This window comes from Manis javanica, chromosome 3 (genome assembly GCF_040802235.1).
Source record: "Manis javanica isolate MJ-LG chromosome 3, MJ_LKY, whole genome shotgun sequence".
In the NCBI taxonomy this organism is placed as follows: domain Eukaryota; kingdom Metazoa; phylum Chordata; class Mammalia; order Pholidota; family Manidae; genus Manis; species Manis javanica.
Window position 1 is genome coordinate 56,863,733 of NC_133158.1, and position 24,521 is coordinate 56,888,253.

Sequence of the window (24,521 nt, forward strand, 5' to 3'; positions counted from 1 at the left end):
CCGGGGACCTTTGGGAAAATCGCAGTAGTCTGATCAGCTGGAGCTCAAGGATGGACGGGGCTGGTGTGTGTCTCTGTGTCAGGGTGTGGCTGTGTGCAGTGGGAGACTGGCTTTTGCCAGAAGACTGCTGTTCTGTGTTTATGTATTTGGCTCTTTTGCGTCTTTTCAGGGGAAATAAGTAAAGGTCAAGCCATGTGCATAGAAGAAAGCCATATGTAGAACTTTCTGGCCCCATTTGGTAAACTTTAAAGATCGCTCTATTAGGGAGTCCAGTTATAAGAGAAAATTGCACACTATCTTTGGTTGCATTTCTGTTTGTTTGTTTTTCTCCAGATTTTCTGTGATATATGAATCCAAAGGGAGGATATAGACTTAAGTCAGAAATTAATCCATGTTTTGAGAGGTTCCAATCTTAGAGAAATATATAAATGGAATGTTGGTAAAACTTACTCTTAAAATAATTTTCTACTGTCAAAACAACCCCATAACAACAACAAAAGATAAAAATAAAAATCACTCTTGAATTTGCTATTCCAGCACATGCTTTAAGTTTTTTATTATTAATTATTTATTAAGATATCGTTGATAGGCATTTTTTAAAGGTATCATTGATAGACACTCTTGTGAAGGTTTCACATGAAAACCATTGTGGTTACTAAATTCACCCGTATTATCAAGTCCCCCCCCATACCCCATTGCAGTCACTGTCCATCAGTGTAGTAAGATGCCAAAGAGTCACTACTTATCTTCTCTGTGCTACACTGTCTTCCCCCTGACCCCACACAGCGTGTGCACCAATCATAATACCCCTCCATCCCCTTCTCCCTCCCTCCCCACCCAGCCTCCCCCACCCCTCCCCTTTGGTAACCGCTAGTCCTTCTTGGAGTCTGTGAGTCTGCTTCTGTTTTGGTCCTTCAGTTTTGCCTTGTTGTTATACTCCACAAATGAGTGAAATGATTTGGTACTTGTCTTTCTCTGCCTGGCTTATTTCACTGAGCATAATACCCTCTAGGTCCATCCATGTTGTTGCAAATGGGAGGATTTCTTTTCTTTTTATGGTTGAATAACATGTAATTGTGTATTTGTGCCACATCTTTTTTATTCATCTGTTGATGGACATTTAGGTTGCTTCCATATCTTGGCTATTGCAAACAGTGAAATCACTTTTAACAAATACCATCCTTCCTGGTTTACCACAGCCTGCCTCATAATTGCCAATTTTGGACCTAGATTATAGCTTACCTTTTGATGAAAGACTATGTAACAATCATACCCTTAAAGAATATTTAAGGACTTAAGCAATACTAAAGATAATGTATGAGAGGAATGGAAAGCAAGTGATAAAACAGTGTAACCACATGACCCTATTTTGCAAATAAGAAAGAAAAACATGAAAAAGATTGGGCATATATAGACCGAAATGTCAACAATAGCTGTCTTTGGTGATAGGATTATGTGTATTTTTTCAAATGTTCTTTGTGTTTATTTTATTTCATGTTTACTTACATTTCCTCAATGACTATGTATGATTTTTTAAAAAATTTACCATGGAACATTTCAAACATATAAAAGTGGAGAGAATAGTGAAATTATTCTCCCCATGTGCCCATTGTCCATTGTTAACAGTTGCCAACTTGTAGCCAATCTTGATTCATTTGTATTCCCAATTCACTTTATTCTCCACTATGTGAAGCAAATCACAGACATCATTTGTTTCAATGATATTTGGTTTTGTAATGATAATTAGATTTCAACAAGTTAGATTTTCAAAGTTCTTTTTTTTTGGAGTCCTAAGCATTCCTTATTTTGTTTACTGGGTTTTCTGCCTTCTCCTGATTTGCCCAGATGATGGGCCTTTCCACTAAATCTTGCAAATTGAATGTGACAGAGCCAGCAGGACCGAATCTCTCCCGTCAGAGATGAGTCTCGCAAAGGCTGGAGCTGGTGGGGCAGCCCCTCTGCAGCAGCAGACTTCCTCTGACTCCAGGCTTGGAGATGGAGCTGCTAACAGGCCCATCTCACAACCCACAGGGGGTTCTTTGCTCTGGTTCATTGTACTCTGGTTTCCCTGGAATAGTCGGTTAGCTATGAATTTGTGGGATTTAGGAGTATGGAATGTTCACATGATCAACCTTAAATCCTGCCTCTGTGGCCTGCATTCTAGTTCTTGGAGAGCTGTTCTGTACAAAAAGAGGGAAACTGTGTTTCTATTTAGGGCTCTATGTAGGATAAGGGCTCGCTTCTGAAAGTGGAAGTTTTGATGCTGCATTTCCGCAAAGGGGTCACTTTGCTGTGAGGGGCTGTTTAACAGCAGGCGTACGGTAGGAGCACTCCTTCCATCAGTGCAGGCGTTTTCTCCCCCAATGTGCTGTACCCAGCTGAGTGAGAATGAGGAGACGCCATTGCCCTTCATTTCGCCTTTACCTGGAAACCTGTTCTTGGACCTGTTTATACTTTCTCTTGGTCAGAATAGTCATTTCCCCATGACCACTTCTATTCCTCTCACAGGACTTTCTGGAAGTTGACTGTGAGGTGTTTATTCTGAAATTGTATGGGTGGAAGTGTGCTGAGAGGTTCACATGGGCCGCTTTCCTATTTTCCCAAACGGGGAGTGCCCTTGGCCTGGGGAGACAGAGGCAAGAGGGCCGAGAGCTCTGCTCCCAGCTGCCCATCACCCTCTGCTGTTCCTCATGGCTCCTAGTCAAAGAGCTTACCTGCAGGTCAGAGCTTGGCTGGGTAGGTCCCGGCCACGCAGGACTCTGTGGACTGCTTTCTCCAGTCAGGCAGAAAATAGGATTGGAGAAACCCAGCACTCTCCCCTTGGCCTCAGCTTCTGGAACCCTGGCTTTCATCCTGCACACCCTTCAGACAGATTTTTAGTTTTCATTCTCTGATTTTGCACTGTGTGTTACATTTTTAAGCTCTTCTCAGAAATAGAGGAATGAGTAAGTCTCAAAAGTAAACAAAGGAAGTTTGCGAGCTGAGTGAAAAGCCTTGGCGTGGATTGGACCCTTTATTCCTTTGCTGGTGGGAGCATCGGAATCGAAAAATGGAGACCAAGCTTCACGCCAGCAAGACTCTGCAGGAATGCAGATTCTGTGAACCTCTGGAAACCAAACAGTGGCTGCGCTTGCTCGGCCGTCGTCCATGCCCCAGATGGCTTGTGTGCATTCTGTCTGATTCTCACAGTGGTCGTTGGGTGTATGGGTGGTGGTGGTTCCTGGTTTACAGATGAGGAAACACAGGGGTTCATTCAAGTTGTTATTAGTAAGGGGTAGAGCCAGGATTTTAACCAGATCTGACTGAGTCTGAAGCCCAAGTCCTGGGTGCTTTGGGAAATGGTGACAGTGCTGTGGAGTATGGGCAGGACTCCGTTTAGAGTCATGTGGTTCTGATTGAGGCTCAGCCTTTTCTGCAGCTGACGCCCCGTGGAGGCCCGCTGAGCTCTCTGGGTCTCAGAATGCTCCTCTGGGAAAAACAGGGAGGCGGGACTGGAGGGGGGATCTCCACGATGCCCTCCGCCTGTCAGCGCAGTGGCCCCTTTGCTCAGAGACCTGGGTTTTGCTTTTTTATCTTGCTTGGTGCTTGAGCCGGGGGCCAGGGAGGAGCTGTGACAGATACCAGAAGAGGGTGGAGAAAGCCCAGCCCCTGGGGCCAGATACAGCCCTGCGAGGGTCCCCCTCTGCTTCCACTCCGCGCCCTCCCCTCTCTGCCTCCTGCAGAGTTGATTTGGTTTCTTTTGACATGTTGCCTGATTTCTTTTAGATCTCAGGATAATGTGTGGGTTTTTCCAAGCCTGAGTTGAGAAATGTAGGCATTGCCTTTCTTCCCTTGAGGAGGGCAGCCGCCCCTGGGGCCTTCACGGCAGCCAGAGGGCCCGCACGTTCCATCCTCTTGCTGTCTGGGGTATCTGACTTGGCACGTGTGAGCCGCTTCTGCTGCAGATCTCACCATAGATTCTGGGGCTTCTTCCACCCCCACCCTGCTTGCTCGCCTGTGGTTCAGTGTCTGGGAAACCCCACGAAAGTAGTGTTTGCCTGTGGCCCTGGGAAGCTTTGGGGGAAGTGTGCAGGTATGCCAGCCCCCGCCCCGCCCCGCGTTCTGGTCACAGGTGGGAAGATGGTTGTGGTTTAATTGCACTTTTGAGTCACTGGACTGGTTTGGCCCCTGAGGGGCTGTTTTCTTTATCCTGCCTCCTGCCTGTGGACTGTGCTGGGCTTCACTGCCTGCTGACAGCTGCTCGTTATGACAGGAGGGGTGGGGACTGCCTGAATTACAACCCAGAAGTGTCCCAAGTGAGCGTGTCTGTCTCTCTATCCTCCAGCATAAGCCTCTGGTGCTCACCTAGAGGGTGTCCATGCCCCGCGGTTGCCCTGGCTGATGAAGCCAGGGAAGAGCCCTCCTGGGGAAAGGCTAGGAGGTCCCTGCATGACAAAGCCTGCATTTCCGAACCTGGCCGGGACGTTAGATTTTCATGTCAACTTAGGAGCTCCTGTTGCTTTAAATGGCCATTTGGCAAAAAGGACAAGAGACAAGGATTTATTCCTGGGCTCTTTTGGCACTTTCTGTCCCACTCTCCACCCTGCCTGTGTATTCCAGCCACAGGGACCTGCAGTCAGTTACTCTGACTCATGTGGGGCCCTTTGCACATGTCATTTCCTCTATTTAAAATACTCCTCCCCTGTATTCCTGCTTTTCTTTTCTTTTCTTATTCATAGACTATTTTTTTAGAGTGGTTTTAGGTTCACAGTAAGATTGAGCACAGTGTACTCAGAATTCCTCTATTTCCCGCACTTGCCCCTGGCGTCCCCCACCATCAACATCCCACCAGCGTGGCACGTCTATTATAATCCACGAGCCAATGCTGACACATCATTGTCACCCCAAGTCCATTGTTTATATTGGGGTTCACTCTTGGTGTTGTACATTCTGTGGGTCTGGACAAATAAATGTATAATAACATGTATCTGCCATTGTTGTATCACACAGAATTATTTCACTGCCCTGAAAATTCCCTGTGCTTCCCCTCTTCTCACTTTCCTCCCTACTGCCTGCTTTCCTTTGGATTTCTAACCTCTGCCTTCTTCTGTCTCAGACCTCTGCTCTCGTGCTGTGTGCTGGGAGGCCTTCCGTGACTGGTGCTCCTGCCGAGGCCAGAGTCCCTGAGCACCAGCCCTCGGTCCCATCTATTCTGGTTACCATTTTATTTTATTTCGACCACTCCTTGAGTGATGTCTACCTCCCGTGCAAGACAGCGAGCCCCCTGAAGGCAGTGACCACATCTCTTTTAGCAAGACCGTATTTCCTCAGCACCCAGCTCGCTGCCTGACACCTAACAGGCCCTCCTTAAACATTTGCTGAAGAAACAGATGCTTTGGTCTCAGAGATTCCTTTATGCTTCTGAAGTTTAGGAGCTCCCAGGTCTCCCTGGCTCCCTGCCCTCCCGTTATACCAGGTCACCTCCGTGTCATTTACAGTGCTTCCTACACGGCCACTAAGGCAGAACCACAAATACTGTTACTTAGCAAATACCTTCCAGTTCAGTAAGTAGTTGTTGAGTGCCCGAAGGTCTGATAAGAAAGAGTCCCGGTCCTCAGGGATTTGATTTGAGCTTGCAGATCCACTAGAAGGTAAAGAAACAACCTGCTTATAAACATTAGAAGGAACATAGGAACTTACTGGTGTTTGACTATTGCTGATATTTGACACTTGACTACTGATAGTTTCTTGTACACAAATAGACAGTTCTTAGGGTTAAGCCGTATTCATTCCAAATGCTTCTCTTCTTCAGGTCAGATTGGATTCTGCCGAAGAGTCCACATCAGACATAGTCTACTGCATGTTGCTGGCACTTGGGCTCAAAGTGAATGTTTAAATCCTGATTCACCAGCCAAGATTTCTTTTTGCCAAGGAAAGAAATACTATCCTTTTGCCCTTCTTCAGTTTAACCACAGAAAAAAGACTTGAAAAATATGTTTAAAAAGACTTGGAGAATATAGATGGAAGCAGGAGAAACAAACTACTAGTAGGAAAATGTTTATTGTCATAAAGGCTTAAATATCAGCATGACTGGGAGACTCAGTCACAGTGAGAATCTAACCTTGGTTTTCCTTGTGTGCTATGTGGGACTCCAGACTGGTGCCCAAGCTCAGCTCTGCTGTGGGGTCTGCCCCAGGTTGGGTGCTGCTGAGGGGTGCATAGATAAATAAGCCACAGCTCCCATCCCTGTAGCATCCATCAGTCCCATGGGAAGACAGGTGCCTGTACAACTGCATAAGGTACCTGCAGCATACACAGACTCTTTGGAAGGTCTGGCCCCACAGGACCCAGGGGCCGAATCAGTGTTCTCCTTAAGGGAGCCTTGGTCTCTGCCCTGAGGCTCCAGTGCAAATGATACTGGTCCCCACTGGCAGAATGCTTTGTGAGAGTAGGCTGTCTGCCAGGCACTTCCCAGGGCTTATTTTACTTAACCCTTAACCCTTTGACGGTGGTTTACTGTCCCCTTCTGATGAGGAAGCAGACCTAGAAAGGCCGACTAACTTCTCGAAGGTCTTACAGCTAGAAATGATAGAGCAGAGATGGAACTGTACCCACCCGACTGGGTCCAAAGCCGGAATTCTTAACCTTGACATAAGAGTGCCTGCTGCCTTCTGCGGTCATAGCAATAGAGGAGTGGGAGGCTCGTGCTTCCAAAAAGAGCGCAGTTCTTGTCTGAGGAACCGATGCGGTTTCCCACGTGACCTGGTTTGCCAGCAGGAGAGCAGGACAGGACGGTGCATTCCCCAGGAACACAGCCCATGTCCTTACTCAGGCGCTTACTCAGGCACTGGGAGTTTCCTGTTTACCAGAAACAGTTATGACGTGGCTCTGCAGCCCTCAGCAGTTCCCGGGGAGACCGGCAGCACGGTGCCAAGGTCAGCGTGCCAACAGAGCCCAGCCCTCTTCAGTGGGCACGCTGACCTGTGCCCTTACCTTCCCAATCTGCAAAATGGAAACTGTCTTCTGATACCTGCCTTCTCTTTAATCATTCAGAGCATGTCTCAGAACCACTGGTTCTGTTGTTTGACTCTCAGAGGTCGGCCTGTGGTGAGACACTTTTTCAGAGAGTGGATCTTTTTCAGCAGTGAGGGAGCATATGGCAGGTGACTCTCCAGTGACAACTGGGGCGCAGGGACTGTCGACACCTGGCTGAGGACCCCTTCACATGGGTGACCGTTCATTTTAATTAGATTGCCCTGAGATAGAGAACCATGTAGTTTAAAGCTAGTGCTTCTGTCTCTTCACTGAAGCTGCCCCTGGGACTGCATCTTGATTCCAGGCCTCCTGCGTGTTGAAACACTGTGTACCAGGGAGCATTGCGTGCATTGTCTCCAAACACACAAGCCAACCCCCATCCTGACAGCATCCTCTGAGGTGTTCTAAGGCAGCTGAGTGGGACAGCAGCTTTTCTCAGGGTCCCAGGAATCTGCATTCCAGGTCCTCCCTTGCACTCTTCCCCAGGGACATCCTTGAGGCTGCCCTTCCCACTTGTCACACGCTGCTGTGGTCACATGGCAAAGCAAGTCACTATGAAGGGGACTTGGGGACCCACAGGCTTTCTGTGAACCAGTGGGAAGAGTCAGCTGTCTCACATGGCGTGCACTGCAGGTGTGCAGGATGCAGTCCTAGCCCTGCTTTCCTCTGTGAGGTCACACTGCATCCAGGGAGCCACTTCTGCCTCGGGGGCTGTTTAAGACAGACCAGACAGGGAGGGTGCGGTGGTGGTGAGTGGATGGTGCTGAGTGTGGAAACCACACATGCGGAGGAGCAGTTAAAGGTTAACCAGGAGGAGAGGCAGCACAGAGGGAAGTGTGACTTGACCTCAGACACTCTTACAGAGGAGGGAGTAGACGCCTCTGTCTGTCCAGGGGAAGTACCAGGGTACCTGTGGGGAAGCAGGCTTGAGTTGAAGGAAAGGGAGAATTTTCTAGTAAGGACCTCTGCTCATCAGTGGAGCAGGCTGCCAGATGTGGCAGTGAATGTGCGGGTGGGCTCCCTGCCCACATGGTGGGTACCAGACAGAGAAGCTCTGCACTCGGGAGCCTTCCACCTTGAGGTGCTGCATGTTTCCTCTGATCAGTTTCTCTGCCCAGTAGCCACTGGTGCTTTTGTCCTGTAGCAGCCGTTGAGCCTGTCTTCTGTGGTTGTCGGCAGTGCACCCTCTAAGCCATTGTGTTTGGCCACCATGACCATGAATTCTGCGTGTGCTCATTTGCATGCATGCACCGCTTCTGTGAGCTGATGCCTAGAAAAACTTCCTTGGCTCCTAATGGAGCCACTTTAGCGTGTGGATGAAAGTTCCGAGGGACCCAGGGAGAGACTGGAGGTGGCTGGGGGAGGATGGAAGTCTATTCTTTGTCCCTGGAGTGAGTGACCTTTCTCTGTCAGACTTTGCAGCCTCTGAGGGTAACACCTTCCAGCCTCAGAAACCAAATTACCCACAGGCTGGAGGCTCATGTCCTCAAAGAGAAATGACGTCCCTTACTGTGTAGCACTTGTTTCCCTCTTCCCCTGTCCACATACTGTCTGGAGCCAGATGTTAGAAGTAGACAAGCCAGCAAGTCTGTCTGCATTCTCTGGAGGGACCAATTTTTCTTTTTCTTTATTATTTTTTTTAAATTTTATTTTGGTATCATTAATCTACAGTTACATGAAGGACATTATGTTTACTAGGCTCCCCCCTTCACCAAGTCCCCCCAACATACCCGTTCACAGTCACTGTCTATCTGCGTAGTAAGATGCTGTAAAATCACTACTTGTCTTCTCTGTGTTGCACAGCCCTCCCCGTGCCCCCCCCCCCCCACTATACATGTTAATCATAATGCCCCCTTTGGGACCAATTTTTCTTTATTTCTCAAAGCCTGGAAGGCCTGGACGTCCCTCCCCATTCCTGCTTCCCCTTGTTGTGATCTACTGCCTGCTCTCTGCCATTTCTCAGCCCCAGATCCCCTGGACTGACCTTCAGGCCTGAATGCTCAGGTGCCCTGGTCACCATTCCCATGGATGCCGTGGCCCCTCTCCCCTCCTCCGTCCTGCAGTTTGTGTTAGACGATCCCAGGGCCCTGCTGCCCCCCTTTCTGCAATTCCCATTTCGCTTTCTCTGACTCAGTGAATGATGGGTGATTTAATTAAGTTTGCACTTAAGTTAGCTCCTTAATTCTTCCCATATTTATAAGTTTAAAAGATGTCAATTAGATTCCAAAGGATACTAAATAGTTAGTGGAAGTGTGAGTGATGTGACCCAGACATTGTGAGGGAGGGTTCGTGGTGCCCACGTCTGGTTGTGTGTATGTGTCTGCTCGTCACTGCTCCCCAGGGTTGAGAATGTGCCAGGTTCAGTGCTTGATTTCCAGGGTGTGGGTGTCCGGCTCCAGCCTTTGTTGGACTGGTTGGTCCCTACAAAACTAGAGGGTTTGCCTCCTGGGAACTGGGTGGAATCAGAGATTCTGGGCCTGATGATGGCTGCCCTGGACCCTCATCACTCCTGACACATGTGTCCAGAGTTGGATGGCTGCTTTTCAAATTGCACAGCCACCTGCCTGCATATCTGGCTCTCCAGAGCAGCTGATGTAAGCCTGGTTCACAGAACACATCGCTCTGGGGTGGTGGGAGGCAGGCTTGTAGTCAGGAGAAAGGTGAGCCTCGGGCTTTGCTTGCTCACCTGAGAGTTTAGGAAGGGAAGGGCAAGACTTTGCAGAGCATGTGTGACATTGCCCAGAGGCTCTGGCTCAACACAGGCTGTGGGGATGGACTGAAAGACAGAATTTACAGTCTGGGTGCCAGGTTTCTAGCAAAGCATTTGGTGGTCCTGTTGTCAGAAATGGGCAGGTCTAGAGGGGTAGTTGATTGGCATGAAGATAGTGCGGCAGCTCCAGATGAGTTGAGTTCCAGGTGGTGGCAGACACTTTTGGCTTTTGGGATGGACCCTAGAGTAAAGGTCAGAAGGGAGGTCAAGTGGGGATGTGATTGCAAGTCATCCGAGTAGATGTGAGAACTTGGATAAATCTCCACAAGGAGGATGCTATCATTGACTTCAGCCACCGGCTGGGAGGAGGCGGTGGTGAGCAGCTGGAGTGGTAGTGTCCCAGAACCAAGGGCAGTGGGCCTTGAAGGAGGCACAAGTCACAACAGAGAGGCCACGAGAGCAGTGCCTGGTGATTGGTGACACCTGTAGTGGGAGGCTCTCAAACTTGGCTGCACAGTAGACTCATCTGGGGAATTTAAAACCCTGATGGCTGGGCTGCAGGTCAGCCCAGTTAAGTCAGGACACTGGAGCATCAGCATTGTTAAAGCTCCTGGGGACCCTGAAGCTCATTCCATCTGAGTCATAGAGGGAGGTCAGGTTGTAAGGAATTGAGGGAAAGAAAATTGAGGCAATAAGTCTGCCAGACTTAAAAAAGACAAGTGATGAGAGGTTGGTGGAGTAGGTGGGAGGAAAGAGGGCTATTATTCATGGGTCATAGCCTATTTGGGGGAAGGAACCAGAGGAGAGACTGAATGATGGAATAGATCATCCAGCGAGGGTGGGATTTGGGGGGTGCATTCCTTTGTGGAGGCCAGGGGTGAAAGGCACCCTGGGCTGTGGAGCAGACACTGGGAGCCCCTGGGGAGAGACTTGAGGCCAGTCCTGACACCTGTGTGTGTTGGTGATGAAAAAGGTTGCCTCCTGAGCCAGGGTGGGCCTTGGGAGTTTGAAGGCTGAAACAGACCTTGTGCTGAATTTGGTGCAGCTTTGCCCAGCAAACAAAGAGAATTTACATGAATCACTGTTGTGGCCAGGTGGCAGATTTCTTGCTTCCAAGTCCAGTGTGTTTCTGTCCCACCCAACCTCTGACATTTTCATCAGAGGGTTGACCTCTATTACATTTAATGAAATTGGCTTTTAAAAATTTTGCTTTTACTCTGAGACATGAGGAAAACTTAGCTAACTAAATCATTTTTTTTCCTCTTAAAATGGTTCTTTTCTATAAAGGAATACATTTAATCTAAATATAAAAAATGCAGGTAAGCAGAAAGGAGATAAACATTACCCACAACCCTGCATTCCAGAGTTCGGATTGTGTGCTTCTGAATTACAGACTTAAGTCACAGATTGCAGCTCCATAGAAAGACTGTTTGCCACGTAGACCCTGAGCTGGGTGCTCCTTCTGTGCCATCTTGTTTAATCCTCTCCGCAGCCCTATTTTATCGGTACTATTATTGTCTCCATCTTACAGCTGAGAAGCTGGGACCGGTAAGAATGAAGTAGTGACTTGCCCAAGGTCACAGGGGCAAAGCTGAGGCAGGTATGGGGCTGAACCAAGATTTGCCAGATACCTGAGCCCCGCGCCTAATTGTTATGGCTTTCCCGTTGCGTGACTGACATTCAGGCTATTCATGTATCTTACTGCATTTAAGTGACTTTCCAAGCAAACCAAGCCTTCTTTAAGTATAACAGCTTTATTGAGCGTTAATTAATTGATGGATAATAACGTATATATATTACAAGTGTACAATTGACAAATTTTGACCTATCTCTATATACATCCATTTGACATATATGCTCTTAATCAAGATAATGAATATAATGTTCTCTCAGCCAAAAGAGCATTTGTGCTCCTTTGTCATCTCTCCGCCTGTGCCTCCTGCCTGCTTATCCCTGGCAGCTGCTAATGTGCTTGCCGTCACTCTACATCCATTTGCGTTTGCACATTCAGTATATACACTGTTTTGGCCTGGCTTACTCCACTCAGCACAGCTATTTTGAGATTCATCTGTGCTTTTCAGTGTCTGCCTTCATGCCTTTTGTACTGAATAGTATTCTGCTGTATGGATATACCATAGTTTTTCTCCCTCCACCTGCTGATGGATATTTGGGTTGTTTGGGATATTTTGGTAGTTTTTGCCTATTATTACAAATAGAGACATTATAAATGTTTATGTTCAGATCTTTGTATGGACATATGCTTTTATTTATCATGGGGGAATGCCTAGGAATGGGATGACCGGGTCATGTGGTAAGTGTGTGTTGAACTTTTTAAGAAGCTGCCAGACCATTTTCCAAAGCACATGTGTCATTTTACATTCCTACCATCAGTGTATGACAGTTCCATTTCCTCTTCATCTCCTCCAACATCTGCTGTGGCCAGTCTTTTTGATTTTAGCCCTTCTGTTAGGTCTGTGGAAGAATCTCATTGTGGTTTTAATTAATGGAAGGCTCTTTAGACTTTTCGGTCCACAGTGCTTGTGACAGTTGTGGAGTTGCCCATATCCGTAGTAAAAGAAGAGATGTAAAAATTATTTCCAGTCTTAGAATAGTAATTACCCATCCTTTTTCTCGTCCCTCTTATGTGGTAAGTGGTTTTTAATATACAATGTCTAAACCTAGCATCAGCTCCAAAATAGGATTATCTCCATTTTATGGATGAAGAAACCGAGTTGAGAGGGGGGAAGTGAGTCAGACTCAGAGTCTCACAGAGCAAAGCGAAGGTTTGAATGCAGCCCCATCTGTCCCAGAGCTCACGTAGCCTGGCCTCATTGCCATATTCCATTTTGTAGTTGTTCCTTTTTTTTTTTTTTTTTTTTAATTCCACTTCCCCACTATTGCTTTCTGCCCCAAACACGGAATACAGAACTTAAGCCTTCAAAGTCGGAAAATTATTTCTAATATAAGTTCTTTGTGGAGTCAGTGCTTATAAAATCTCTAAGTCCCAAAGCTTGGGGGAATGAGTAAGCAAGCCCTGACTCATTCTCTGTACCCCAACCACTGGGCCAGGTTTGCTAACATCACTTATGTAACAAGAGTCTACTTCAGAGAGAACAATTGTTAGTGTGCTGCACCACTTTTCAATTATGGAGCTATTTCTGGTCCAGATGTAACTGTTCAATTCAACATTTATCTTGGATCCAGCAGTCATTCATTAGTAGTAAGCCTACTATGTACTTTCATGAATTACCTCACTTACTACACACACACACACACACACACACACACCTCTCATTCTGTCTCCCTGTATGCTTGGGTAGTGTAGCTTTGTGGTTAAGAGACAGGCCATCTGAATCTGGCTTCTCTGGCCCTTACTAGTTCAGTGCCCTTGGGCTAGTTACTTAGTGTCTCTGAGCACCAGATTTCTCATCCACAAGTTGGCAATATATTACCTGCTTCACGAGCGTTGCCCTGAAGATTAAATGGAACGTTAAGTTTTATCATTCCTGATTTACTAGCCAGAAAAAAGCTTTAAGGTGTTAAGTAATTTGGCCAAAGCTCCAGAGGTAATTAGGGGTGGCAACAAAATTAAAGTGCCCATCTTTAGGCACCCACAGTCCGTGTAGCTCAGTCTCCTTGCTGATCTCCTTCAGGTCCCTACAAGGCCCTTGAGAAGCTGGAGTGGAAGAAAAGGAGACTGAGGGACTTAAATAACAGAGCCACCATTCAAAGCCTAGTCTTATACTAGTACTTACTTATTAAAGACAGTTTGAAAAAATGGGTAAAAGAAAACAATATTGCCCATAATATCAATCCCAACCACATTATGGCATATATTTTTTTCAATCTCTCTTACTCTCTTCGAAATAGAAGGTTGTGCTTGTTTCTTACATAGTGTGTAATCACACTGTGGCTACAGGGCTGTTATTTTTCACTTGATATTAGACATGTCAATACATAATTTCATGCTTCTTATGAAATCATTTCCAGTGGCTAGAGAGGAGATACCTCAGTTTACTTAACTATTCCTGATAGTAGGATATCCACATCTTTTCCTTTTTGTCACTATTAGTAAGAGTACCGCTGTGCATGTTTCAGAACAGTTCTTGTAGGTAGATTTCCCTCAAGCAGAATCACTGAGTCAAAGATACATATTTAAGGTTTTTTTCAAGTCAGTATTTTGAAGGATAATGTACATAAAGTTCACCCTTTTTAGGTGGAAAGTCTTAAGCCACAATTAAGATGTAGATTTCTGTCATCCCAGAGGGTTTCCTAGTGTGTCTTTATTGTCAGCTCTTCCCTTTATTCTCAGCCTTTGGCAACCACCCATCTGTATCTGTCCCTGTATTTTTGTCTTTTGCTGAATATCATATGAGTGGAGTTACATTACACTCAGCCGCCTTTTGAATCAAGATTTTTTTCACTTAATGTAATGCTTTGTAGATTCACCCAAGTTGTGTGGATTAGTAGTTTGTTCCTTTTCTGTCCATTGTGTGGATGAAACTTAATATACCTGTTCACCAGTTGATGGGCATTTGGGTTGTTTGTAAGTTTTTGGTTATTATGAATAGCTGCTGTAAATATTTGAATAGAAGTTTTAATTTGAGCCTAAGTTTTCATTCCTCTTGGGTAAAAACCAAAGAGTGGGATTACTAGGTTGATGAAAAGTGTATACAGTTGACCCTTCAACAGTACAGAGGTTAGGGGTGCTGAGCCCCCCATGCAGTTGAAAATCTGCATACAACTTTTGACTCCCCAAAAACTTAACTATGAATAGCCTTACTGATAATGTAAACAGTTGATTAATGCATACTTTGTATATTGTAACATTATATATGATATTATATAGTATCCTTATAATACAGTAAACTAGAGAAAAGAAAATGTTTTTATAAATTGTCACTAATGTCCAACATTTTTTCCCAGTGTATTGATTGAAAAAACTGTGTGTGTTAAGTGGACCTGTGCAGTTCAAGCCTACATTGTTCAAGGGTGAGCTGTACGTAACTTTATAAGAATCTGCCCAGCTGTTTTCCAGAGTTGCTGACACATTTTATTCTCTAGCAGTTCCGAGAATCCCAGGGGCTGTACAGGACTCGGTATTGTCTGGGTTGGTCTGTTTGCCTTGCAATAGCTGTCCAGTGGCTGTTTCATGTGGTTTAACGTTCATTTCCTCAACTGCTAATGGTGCTGGGGGTCCTTCTGTGTGCTTGTTTCCATCCACATCTCTTCTTTGGTGAAATGTCTGTTCAAGTCTCTCTACCTTTTAACTTCAGTAGTTTGTTTCCTTATTAGTTGCCCTAGGTGAGTTCTTTATATACTCTAGGTACACATCCTTTGTCAGATTTTTATGTTTTGCAAGTATTTTCTTCCAGTCTGTGCCTTGTCATTTCATTTTTTTAATGTTAGCTTTCAAAGAGCAGATGTTTTTAAGTTTGACGAAGCCCAGTTCATCAGTTTTTTATCTTATGAATTATCTAAAAAATATTTGCCTATACCAAGGTCACAAAGATTTCCTCCTATGTCTCCTTCAGAAGTTTTATAGTTTTAGGTCCATAATCCACTTTCAGTTGATTTTTGTGTACAGTGAGATATGGATTGAGCTTCATTTTTTTATAGGGATCGTTCTAGTACCTTCTGTTGAATTGACCATAGATGTGTGGGTCTGTTCCACCCTGTGTCTCTATCGTTGATGCGTCTGTGCTTTTGCCAATACCACACTGTCTTGATTACTGTATCTTTATCATAAGCCTTGGCCTGAGATGATGACCCCCCCAACTTTGTTGTTCTTTTTCAAAATATTTGGCTCATCTCCATTGTTTGCTTTGCTATATAGATTTTAGAACCAGCTTGTCATTTTCTCAAAAAGGCCCTTCTGGGCTTTTGATTGGGATTGTATCAAATCTGGGGATCCACTTGGAGGAGAAATGACATGATGCTTCCAACAATCTCTGTCCATCTATTTAAGTCTGGTTTTCTTTAAGGTTCATAATATATATTGTCAAATTAAAGGTCGGTCTCCTTTATTGTAGGGTGTTTAGCACATTGCTGTGCACTTGTGGGTAAGAGACCCACCTTTTCCTGCAATAATGCTGCTGGTTTCCATTCTCTCGATTATGCTTTATTTCCTAAGCATCTCATCCCTCCCTTCCACACTCCATGGTTTATAATGTATTGCTTTATTTATTTCAAAGTTTTAAACTCTTTGTTAAAGTGTAGTATACATACAGAAAACTGTGTAAGAGTGCATCTCAGTAAATGTTTGCAAGGTAGAAATGCCAGCTCAAGAAACCGAACATTACCAGCAATCCAGAAGCTCCTTGTGACCCCTTCTGGTTAGTACTCTCCCTGGTCTTGCCAACAAGGGAAACCACATCTCAACTTCTAACCCTACACATTAGTTTTGTCATGGCTTAGAATTTCGTTGCTATAAGGGATCTCCTAAATTGCTTATTCTAGGACCTGAAAATGTGCTGGCCTTCTTATGGTGCCTTTTCTGTGCCTGGACTGCTCACCCACCTCTTGTGCTGAGAAGAACTCATTTCTTCTCTCAGCGTCCTTGAAGATTCTCCATACCCTTCCAGCTCAGCCCTAGTTTCATCTACCTGGGAAGGCTTTTTCTCCTCCTCCTTTCTGGTTTCCATTGACATTGTATTTACTTCATTAGCATGTTAATCACAGTGTCCTGGAGTTGGGTTTCCATTGGACTGTGAGCTCTTGGAGGTCTGGAACTAGCTGCTGGCAGACCCAGTGCCTTTCATGGGGCCTGGCACACAGGAGGGGATCAGTAAGGGTATGTTGGATGAGTGTTGAGAATCTAGGAAAATGATTCCCTAAAAGGTTAAGGTCCTTGATCACAATAGGCCTCTGAGCTTTCAGTCCTCACTGGCTTCTCTTCAAACCCTTTTCTCCCTCATGTTATTCTGATTTTCTCTGATTTATTTTTATTTCCATGCTGCTTTTGGAGTGAGAAAATACCATAGCTTTTTAAGGCTGTCTTATCCATCATTATAGTGATAAGAAAGAGGATGGTACCTTCAACACCTCATGTGCCAGAAGAGCAATAGCATCTTAATTTATAAAGTCTATGAATTCAGTCTCTTGCTTCAATGTCAAGTGTGCGGACATTGACGTGTATGGATACTCTCAGCAGTGTTTAAATCTTTCATACATTCGGTCTGCTACCAACATATTTTAGGAGGCCTTTTTGCTATTATTGAGGAGGCAACCATATCCCATTTTTTGTTGCTTTGCATCAGGGTCTAACTGCTCCTCATAATAATAACTGGGAGTGTTTGATGTAGTGTTGGGGCCACAGTGGCTAAATATGAAAAACAGTCCTTTTCTTGAAATACAGATTGTTTTCAGTTGTGCCACCGACTGAAGCATGGATACATTTCATATAACAAATTAGTAAAGGGAGAAAAGAGCTAATCTGGTTGACCTTGAACACCGACCTCCAAATAGTCAGAGTGGTTTATACCTACCAGCCTAGGTGGCGAGTTCACCAAGTCCCGCAGAGACACAGCCAGCTGTTGGTCATCCGTGAGCTTCATCCTGAGAGATCTGTGGCGAACTGGGGGGCAGAAGTGTTCCCTTATGGTCATGTCAGACAAGGCCAGCCGCCTGGGGAGCTGGGTGCTCTAAAGGCTGTTCTGGGAGGGGGTAGGTGAGGCTGAAGGGCAGTGCCCAGGAGAGTAGCTGCCAGGGGCAGCCGAAAGGGGCAGGGAAGGTGTGATGGTCTGGAGGGGCCTCCAGGCACATGGGCCTGTGTGGACCAAGCTGTGGAGATCTGTTTCTGTGCGTGGGCTTCCCCATCCAAGCTGTGTCTCTGAGCTTGGGAGTCCCATCACAGGGTTTTTCATGAGTACTTCTCAGCTGGGCACAAAGGGGAATGCTTCTGATTCAAACCACAGCCTCTGGAGACAGGCTAGTGTCCTGTCTGATGCCCCGGGGCAGGCTTGGGCAGCAGCCAGAAAAGCTTTGCCCCCATCAGACCTCTGTCCACAGGAGAAAATCGGCTGGCGACAGGACGCACTGCACCTGCTGGTGTTCACGACAGATGACGTGCCCCACATCGCACTGGACGGAAAACTGGGGGGCCTGGTGCAGCCGCACGATGGCAAGTGCCACCTGAATGAGGCCAGCGAGTACACCGTGTCCAACCAGATGGTGAGGGCCGGGCCCCCGTGCCACTCCAGGGGCCCTGCCGGTGGTCTGAGTGCCCACCTGCCTTTGAAACCTTCCTCGATCTCTCCTCACTGACACTTCAGTCCATTCTTGGGACTGGGTTTCTACAGCATGTTTTCCAAGGGGCTTCAGAACTCCTGTTAGCTTAGAACATTTCTCAGGGATTTCTGTGGCCTGTTCGTCTTTCTGCCACTGTGCAGCCAGCTGGGAGTGTGTAATTGAAGGAAGAGGACCCCAGGAGATGGTAGATGTCAAAGGGGAGAGGTCATATATGGTGGGGGGGGTTGGGGACTGTGCTCCAGCAGAAACCAAGACTGGGAGAAAAGTTACAGAGCAAGACAAGTGAAGACAAAATGTACCAACCTTAGAAATGGTTTCCCAGAGGCATGAAGTTCATCGGTGTCAGGAGTGTGGGAGCAAGGACCTTCCACTGTCAATGGTCTGTGACCATGACTGTGTCATTTAAATGAATTTATGCAGAATTTCAAACATAACATAATAATAGATAGACCAGTAAAATGAACTCTTGTGTACTTATCACACAGACCCAACAACTACCAAAGCTTGTCACTCTTCCTATTCAATTAAAAAAAAATTACTCCCTTCCTTCCCAAATCCATTATGGTGTCTGGCCAGAGAGAGATTCTGATTTTCTTTGCTGGACAAGTCCATTTTCTCCAGTTTCAAGGCATGGCTAGTGTCCAAGCCTTCCATGTTATCCGAGAATAATGAAGTCTGGAAAAAAAGACTCAGAACTGTAGAACCGGGTAACCAGAGAGCAGATGAAGGCCCCTGTACCTGTCATCAGCGTTTAATGCGTCCAGGACCTTGTTAAACTACCTGTCAGCCTCCTCCCTCCTCCCTGCTAGCGCCCCTCCCCCAGCACAGTCCGCCTTTTAGCCCAGAGGTCAGCAGCCTCTTCTGCCCAGTCTGGGCCCTGCGCAGGACTGAGTGGGACCTGTGGGGGGCATTGGCAGCCCCAGCTGTTGGGCACAGGAAAAAGAAAAATAGGGCAAGGTAGTAGGGAGGGGAGGTCTCGACAGGAGAGAGGGAGGGTAAGGGTGGGGACGGGAGACGGTAGGATGTGGTGACGGCTTGTCAGGGCCCCCTGCTTTGGCCCACCTGCCGAAAGGAGGGATGTGCGGGATGCACAAGCAGTACAAGAAACCTCTCCTCACGCCTCCGTCCTGACGTGGGCGGGTGGGAGGAGCGTGTCTGGTTTGGTGTGTGCTGGGGGGGTCCTTCCTAGAGTTTGGAGCTGCCAGTGGGGCTCGGCTACTAAGGGGAGTAAAGGGGAAGATGCTTTTTGTGGCAAGTGATGAGCTCCTGAGTACGTGTTGGAGTCAGTTGCTGGTATCTCAACTGATATGAATGTAAACAGCCTTAACTTTTGCCTTGGCCCTAGGACTACCCGTCCCTTGCCTTGCTTGGAGAGAAACTGGCAGAGAATAACATCAATCTTATCTTCGCAGTGACGAAAAACCACTACATGCTTTACAAGGTGTGCCTGGAGGGAATGAGGGAGGCTGGTGGCCTGAGTCTGGGGGTCGTGCTGCCCCCAGGTGGTTGCAGGGTTAGAACATGGGGTGAGGTGGAGGGTGGGGAAGCGGGTGAGGGGTGCCGACAGCCCGCTCTGTGTGGGGGAAGAGCCAGAGGAGGGTAGAGTAGAGCGCTGTCTTGATCTAATAGAAAGTAATCATGTGAAAGAAGGTATTAATCATTCACCTAGCAGTGCCTGCCTTCACAAGGGACTTAAACATATGGAATTTAATTTGATCCTGAGAAAAACTTTGGAAATCGTATGAACTCCCATTTTTCAGATAATGAAATGCATACACACTGGAGTAACTCTAATAAGGAAGGACAATATAAAATGAAAATGTACAGAAAGAAAACTGAAGCATGTAAGCAGGCCATCAGTCATGCTAAGATTCCAGAGTTCTATGTCCTGCCCCCAGAGTGGGGGGCTGGGGGCTCGGTCTGGAGCTGGAATTTCCAACGAAAACAATGCTTGCCTAGAGTGAACAGAGCCCAGCGGCCTGTGAGTGAGGCGGTGCTGTCGAGGCGACCTGTTCCGGGATACCCCCTGGGTCATCACTATCAACTCCCCTTGTGAATGTGATCTTTCCCATAGTCCCATTTTGGACTAGAAGCAGTGTTCATGTGAGCTGCATGTGAAGCCCAGCTCATCTCTGACAGAGGTTATGAGAGTTCTGTCAGGAATCCCTCCCCAGCCCTAGGACGGCCAGCCCCGGTCCCCTCTTTGTACTGCTCTTAAATATCTACAAAACAACCTCTGTCTGATTGTTTTTCTGTTGCTCTGCCTCAGATTATCACTGATAAAATGCCCTTTACATCTTCCTGAGTTATTTATCTTCTTTCAGTCTGAATCAATTTCAGAAGATATCAAGGGAAGAGAATTGGTTTTTCTTTTTGTGTGGTGGAAGATGCCAGGATAAAATGTATCCATTTACAAGTAGCATTTTTAGGTAGATCTGTGGCACAGACTGTGCTTCTAGATGCTTAAGAAGAAGAGATCCACCCTGGCTGAAGCCATCCTTGTTCAGAACCAAGGGCGTCTTGCTCCGGGAGGAGGCCCCTCCATCCAGTCCAAGGCAGGCTAAGGGCAGTGGGTGTTTCTAGATGTTTAATAAGTGACATTCTCAGGGGTTAGTACAAATGAAAGAGGAAAGGCAGCCACTTCAAGGCCAACTGCTGCACTACAGGACTTCACCCAGAGCTACTGAGATGTCCTTGGTGGGGCACCATTCACATCTCAGCTCCCGGTCAAGAGAGGCTGTATCTGTGACCCTAGGAGACGTTTCCTCTTTCACTGCTGCTAAACAGATTGAGGGCATCCTTGAAGCAAGCCTGGGAATCCCTGTGTAGACGAGGGGCGACAAGGCTACAAAATAAAGAATGCGTTGACCCGAGAGGATGGTATTTCGGGGAGTTGTCTGTGCGTTGACCCGAGAGGATGGTATTTCGGGGAGTTGTCTGTATCTTGCCAGAGGGGTGGGGTCTCCAAGAAGGAGCCTGACCTTTTACCCTAGTAACAGAGCCTGTCAACCCCTCACACTCAGCCCCTGGGGAGCCCCACCCCACTGCCCGGCAACAGCTCTGCTCCCCTGTGCTGGTCCTTTGTGCCTTTCCTGATGGCATCAACGCCAGTTTGTGGTGTGAGGGAGGGGCAGGGCCTGGTGCTGGGGGCCCTTCCTGCCCTTGCACAGCAGTGTTTGCTTTTTGACAGCATGAAGGGCAAAATGGGCTTATTTCTTTCTTTTTTTTTCCCCAAGAATTTTACAGCCCTGATACCTGGAACAACTGTGGAGATTTTACATGGAGACTCCAACAATATTATTCAGCTGATTGTCAATGCATACAGTGTAAGTCACGGGGTCTTCCCCCTCTGCCACCTCCCCCAACCTGCTCCTGCTGAGGCTCCGAGGGCTGATGTAGACTCAGTGGGCCACGAACTGGGCAGGAGCCCTTGGCTCTGCCTCTTGAGTTTGGCACCTTCCCCTTTCTGTTGGTTCGGTGGAGACGGCCGTCCTGCTTGATGCACCCCTCCCCCTTTGCCATCTTGACGCTTTGCCCGGTGAGCAGCAGGTGGCTCGGTCAGACTCCAGTCCCTGGACATACTTGGGTTCTGACTTCCGATAACCCGGCCCCATCATAGCACCACACTTGGGTGGGTACAGGTGTGCTCTCCACCCATTCTGTTGTCTCGGTGATCCTGCCCCTGTGTTCCCTGTGGTGAGAAGCAGGAAGCATGCATGCTGACCTCACCTGGCAGTGGGCAGCACAGCAGAAATTCCCTGGTTTGAGCTGTGTGTAGAGTTGCAGACCAAAGTGGGATTAGAGAATTCAAGAAGACTCAGCGACAGGTTTTCTGCCTACACACTTAGGACCCCGTGGCGGTTGGTCCCCCTTTCAGAGGGAGCCTGAGCAGGCTGTTGAGTCGGGCAGTTGTGGCCCCTCACACTGCCTTGGCCCTCCTGTGCCTGGCACAGCCGTACAGATGTGGTTCAGGAGTCACTCCCGCATCCAAGCCAACCCTGTGATTCCCAAACCTCTCTCCTTCCTGCCCTCCTTTCCCCCAAGCCCTGACACCCAAGAAGTGCTTGACTCAGACCTACCTTTTCCCAGGCGAGTAGCAGGCTCTTTCCTGTGCCGGGAAGTGTGTCCCGGACCTGGCAAGCCCCGCATGGGTGTGGCTGCCAGTGTCCACCCAGCCCTTCACAGGGCCAGGTAATTCCCCAGTTAGAAACCAGAGTGTATCTTCCTACTAAAGCAGAGTTACATGTAATATAGTTTAAGTAGCTCTATTAGTCCCAAACTTATGTACCATAGGCTTGTGGGCTAACCTGGGAACCATATTTCTGTCATAGCAGCATTAACTGCTATGGGATCACACGTGTTAGAGAAATCATCTTCCTTTCCCAGCCGTGATGATTTACAGGTATTTGGCACTCTGCCTTTGTCCACCTGACTGATGCAGGCATTCTCACTCACAAATTCTCTCTCAGCTACCGCAGGAGCCACAGGTCGCTCCCTGGCCGCTGGGGAGCCCGGCGCTGGGAGTGTGGCCAGTCCTCCCTCGGCCCTCTGGAGCCCTGGTGTCCTGAAGCTGGTGAGCTGGGCAGCAGAGAGGATTTGTGGCTAGTTTTCTGTCCTGTTGCATTAAGGTCCTCCTCCTTCCACAAGCCTCTGAGTCCTAACTGCTGGAACTTCCTGTCGAAGAAAACCAGAGTCCTCCCCACCCCCCCACCCTGTTCCCCATGTATCAACATCCTCTTCTCTGATCTCTGACCTTTCCGTCTTCGCCAGATCCAGTGGCCCCCATAGAACTCAGAATCCAGTGAGACGAGGTTTCCTGGTCACCTTTACACTTGAGGTTTTCAGGGTTCCTCAGTGAGAGGCAACGTGAAATACCGACAGGGCATCTGTGAGCACATGTGTGAGGCGGGGGTCCGGGGCTGCCACTGTCACCCTCTTCTCGAGTGCCGCTCCCCACTGGGAGTCTCTGGGCCTCGGGCTCTGGACCCTGAACTCAGGGAGTCAAAGCGAGAGCCAGACCCCCTACCTGTGCCACATCCCCGTCCCTCTGGGGGCGTCAGGGCTGGTGAAGACCCCGTGGGTCAGCAGTGGGGCTGCTGCCAGACCTGCTGTCACTCGTGGGGCGACCACAGCCTGCCTCCGGCCATGCCAGGGCCTGTAGGGAAGAAAGAGCTGAGGAGCAGCCTCATCCTGGGCTGTAGGTGGGGTGCGGATTTCTCCTGGCTTTCTGGGGCCGAGCCACCTCCCAGCATTCCCATCCTCGGGCAGCTCCTGGGCAGCTGGCTGAGAGGCCTCGGGGGCTCCCCCTGGAGCATTCCTGTTGAAGGCCCTGGTCCCCTGCTCCTCCTGGCTTTGGTAGAGGAGGGCATGGGGACTCCCAGTTCCATAGAACTGCTGGGGGAACGGTGTGTCCCAGAAGTGGGACAATGCTCTGCTCAGGCTGTGTCTCACGTGGCCAAGTGGTTGTGCGTGTCTGTACTTGTGTGTGGGAGCGCCTGCTAAAAACCAGGGAGCGTGAGGCCGCGGGGGCCCCTGGCTGGGGTCTCACAAGTGCTCAGTGGCGGCCTTCCTCTGAGCTTTGTTGCCCTGGCCCAGCACAGGGTTCGTGATACATAAATTCGTTGTCGTAATAGAAGTCAGGGACCTGGGGGAGCATGCTGTGCGGTCAGTGGAGGTCAGGAGCGGGGTGGGGAGCCCTCTCTGCTGCCGAGGGGTTGGGGCAGGGACGAGTGGAGGAGACGGTTCCTTCCTGGATCCTGAGATGAACAACCTGAGCAGCCCGGGGAACCGAGAGCTGTAGCTTGGCCCAGGGGGAGACTGGTTCTTGTGAGGGCGTGTTGGGAAATCAGCTATGGATGAACACTGGCAACTCAACTCTCTGAAAATGGGCGATTCTGGAATACTATCAGCAATGTTCAAATTCAGTGGAAACTTCTAAGCCAACTTTATTGAGGGATCATTAACATAAACTGTACAGATTAAAAGTTTACCATTTGATGTTTTGACATACATCACCACTATCAAAATATCGAACATGTCCATCACCCCAAAGAGGTGGGACCCTTGGCAATTCCCTACTTCCACTCTTCCCATCAGTGGGAATTTTAAAGAAATATATTAAATACTGAAATGTGAAATGGTAAGGTATTTGGAGCAAAGTCTCAGTAGTGGAAGCCATGTTGGGCCCAACACCGATTAAGACTGAGTTCACTGGCTGCCGTCATTTCTGGCAAATGGGGAGGCCCGGCCTGGGCCTCAGCCCGTTGCTTGTGTTCCTGGATTTGAGCTGAGCAGAGGCCTCTGGGTGTGTGTGTACACTTTGACCTGCAGCAGAGGCTCTGCCTGGCTCTGGCTGGCCTTTTGCCTGCCTGTCTCCCTGGCCAGGGACCAAGCACAGTTCTGCCCCGACCGTTTGCTTTTCTGTTTCGCCTCACCATCCCAGTGCTTCATGCCGGATTTCATGTGAGTCATGCAGCACAGGACTAAGTCTGGGTGTTGACGTTTACGTAGCCTAGAGAACTGGCAAACCGTCTGTGGGGACATTCTG

General features: G+C 47.9%; 1 protein-coding gene and 1 long non-coding RNA gene across 5 annotated transcripts in view; one reads left to right on the top strand and one right to left on the bottom strand.

The window, feature by feature from the left end:
• The window catches only part of ITGB5 (integrin subunit beta 5), a 140,965-nt gene that overhangs the window by 43,788 nt on the left and 72,656 nt on the right, over nucleotides 1-24,521 (top strand). For all 4 annotated transcript variants that reach the window (XM_073231521.1, XM_073231522.1, XM_037012982.2 and 1 more), the window contains exons 6-8: nucleotides 17,735-17,896; nucleotides 19,320-19,415; nucleotides 21,211-21,300. In XM_073231521.1, the coding sequence (XP_073087622.1) occupies nucleotides 17,735-17,896; nucleotides 19,320-19,415; nucleotides 21,211-21,300 (348 nt within the window). The remainder of the gene's footprint in view (nucleotides 1-17,734; nucleotides 17,897-19,319; nucleotides 19,416-21,210; nucleotides 21,301-24,521) is intronic.
• LOC140848387 (uncharacterized) lies at nucleotides 2,986-17,728 on the bottom strand. The gene is made up of 3 exons (XR_012129172.1): nucleotides 6,595-17,728; nucleotides 5,533-5,623; nucleotides 2,986-3,220 (listed from the first exon to the last, which is right to left on the bottom strand). It is a non-coding gene; the product is annotated as an uncharacterized lncRNA (long non-coding RNA).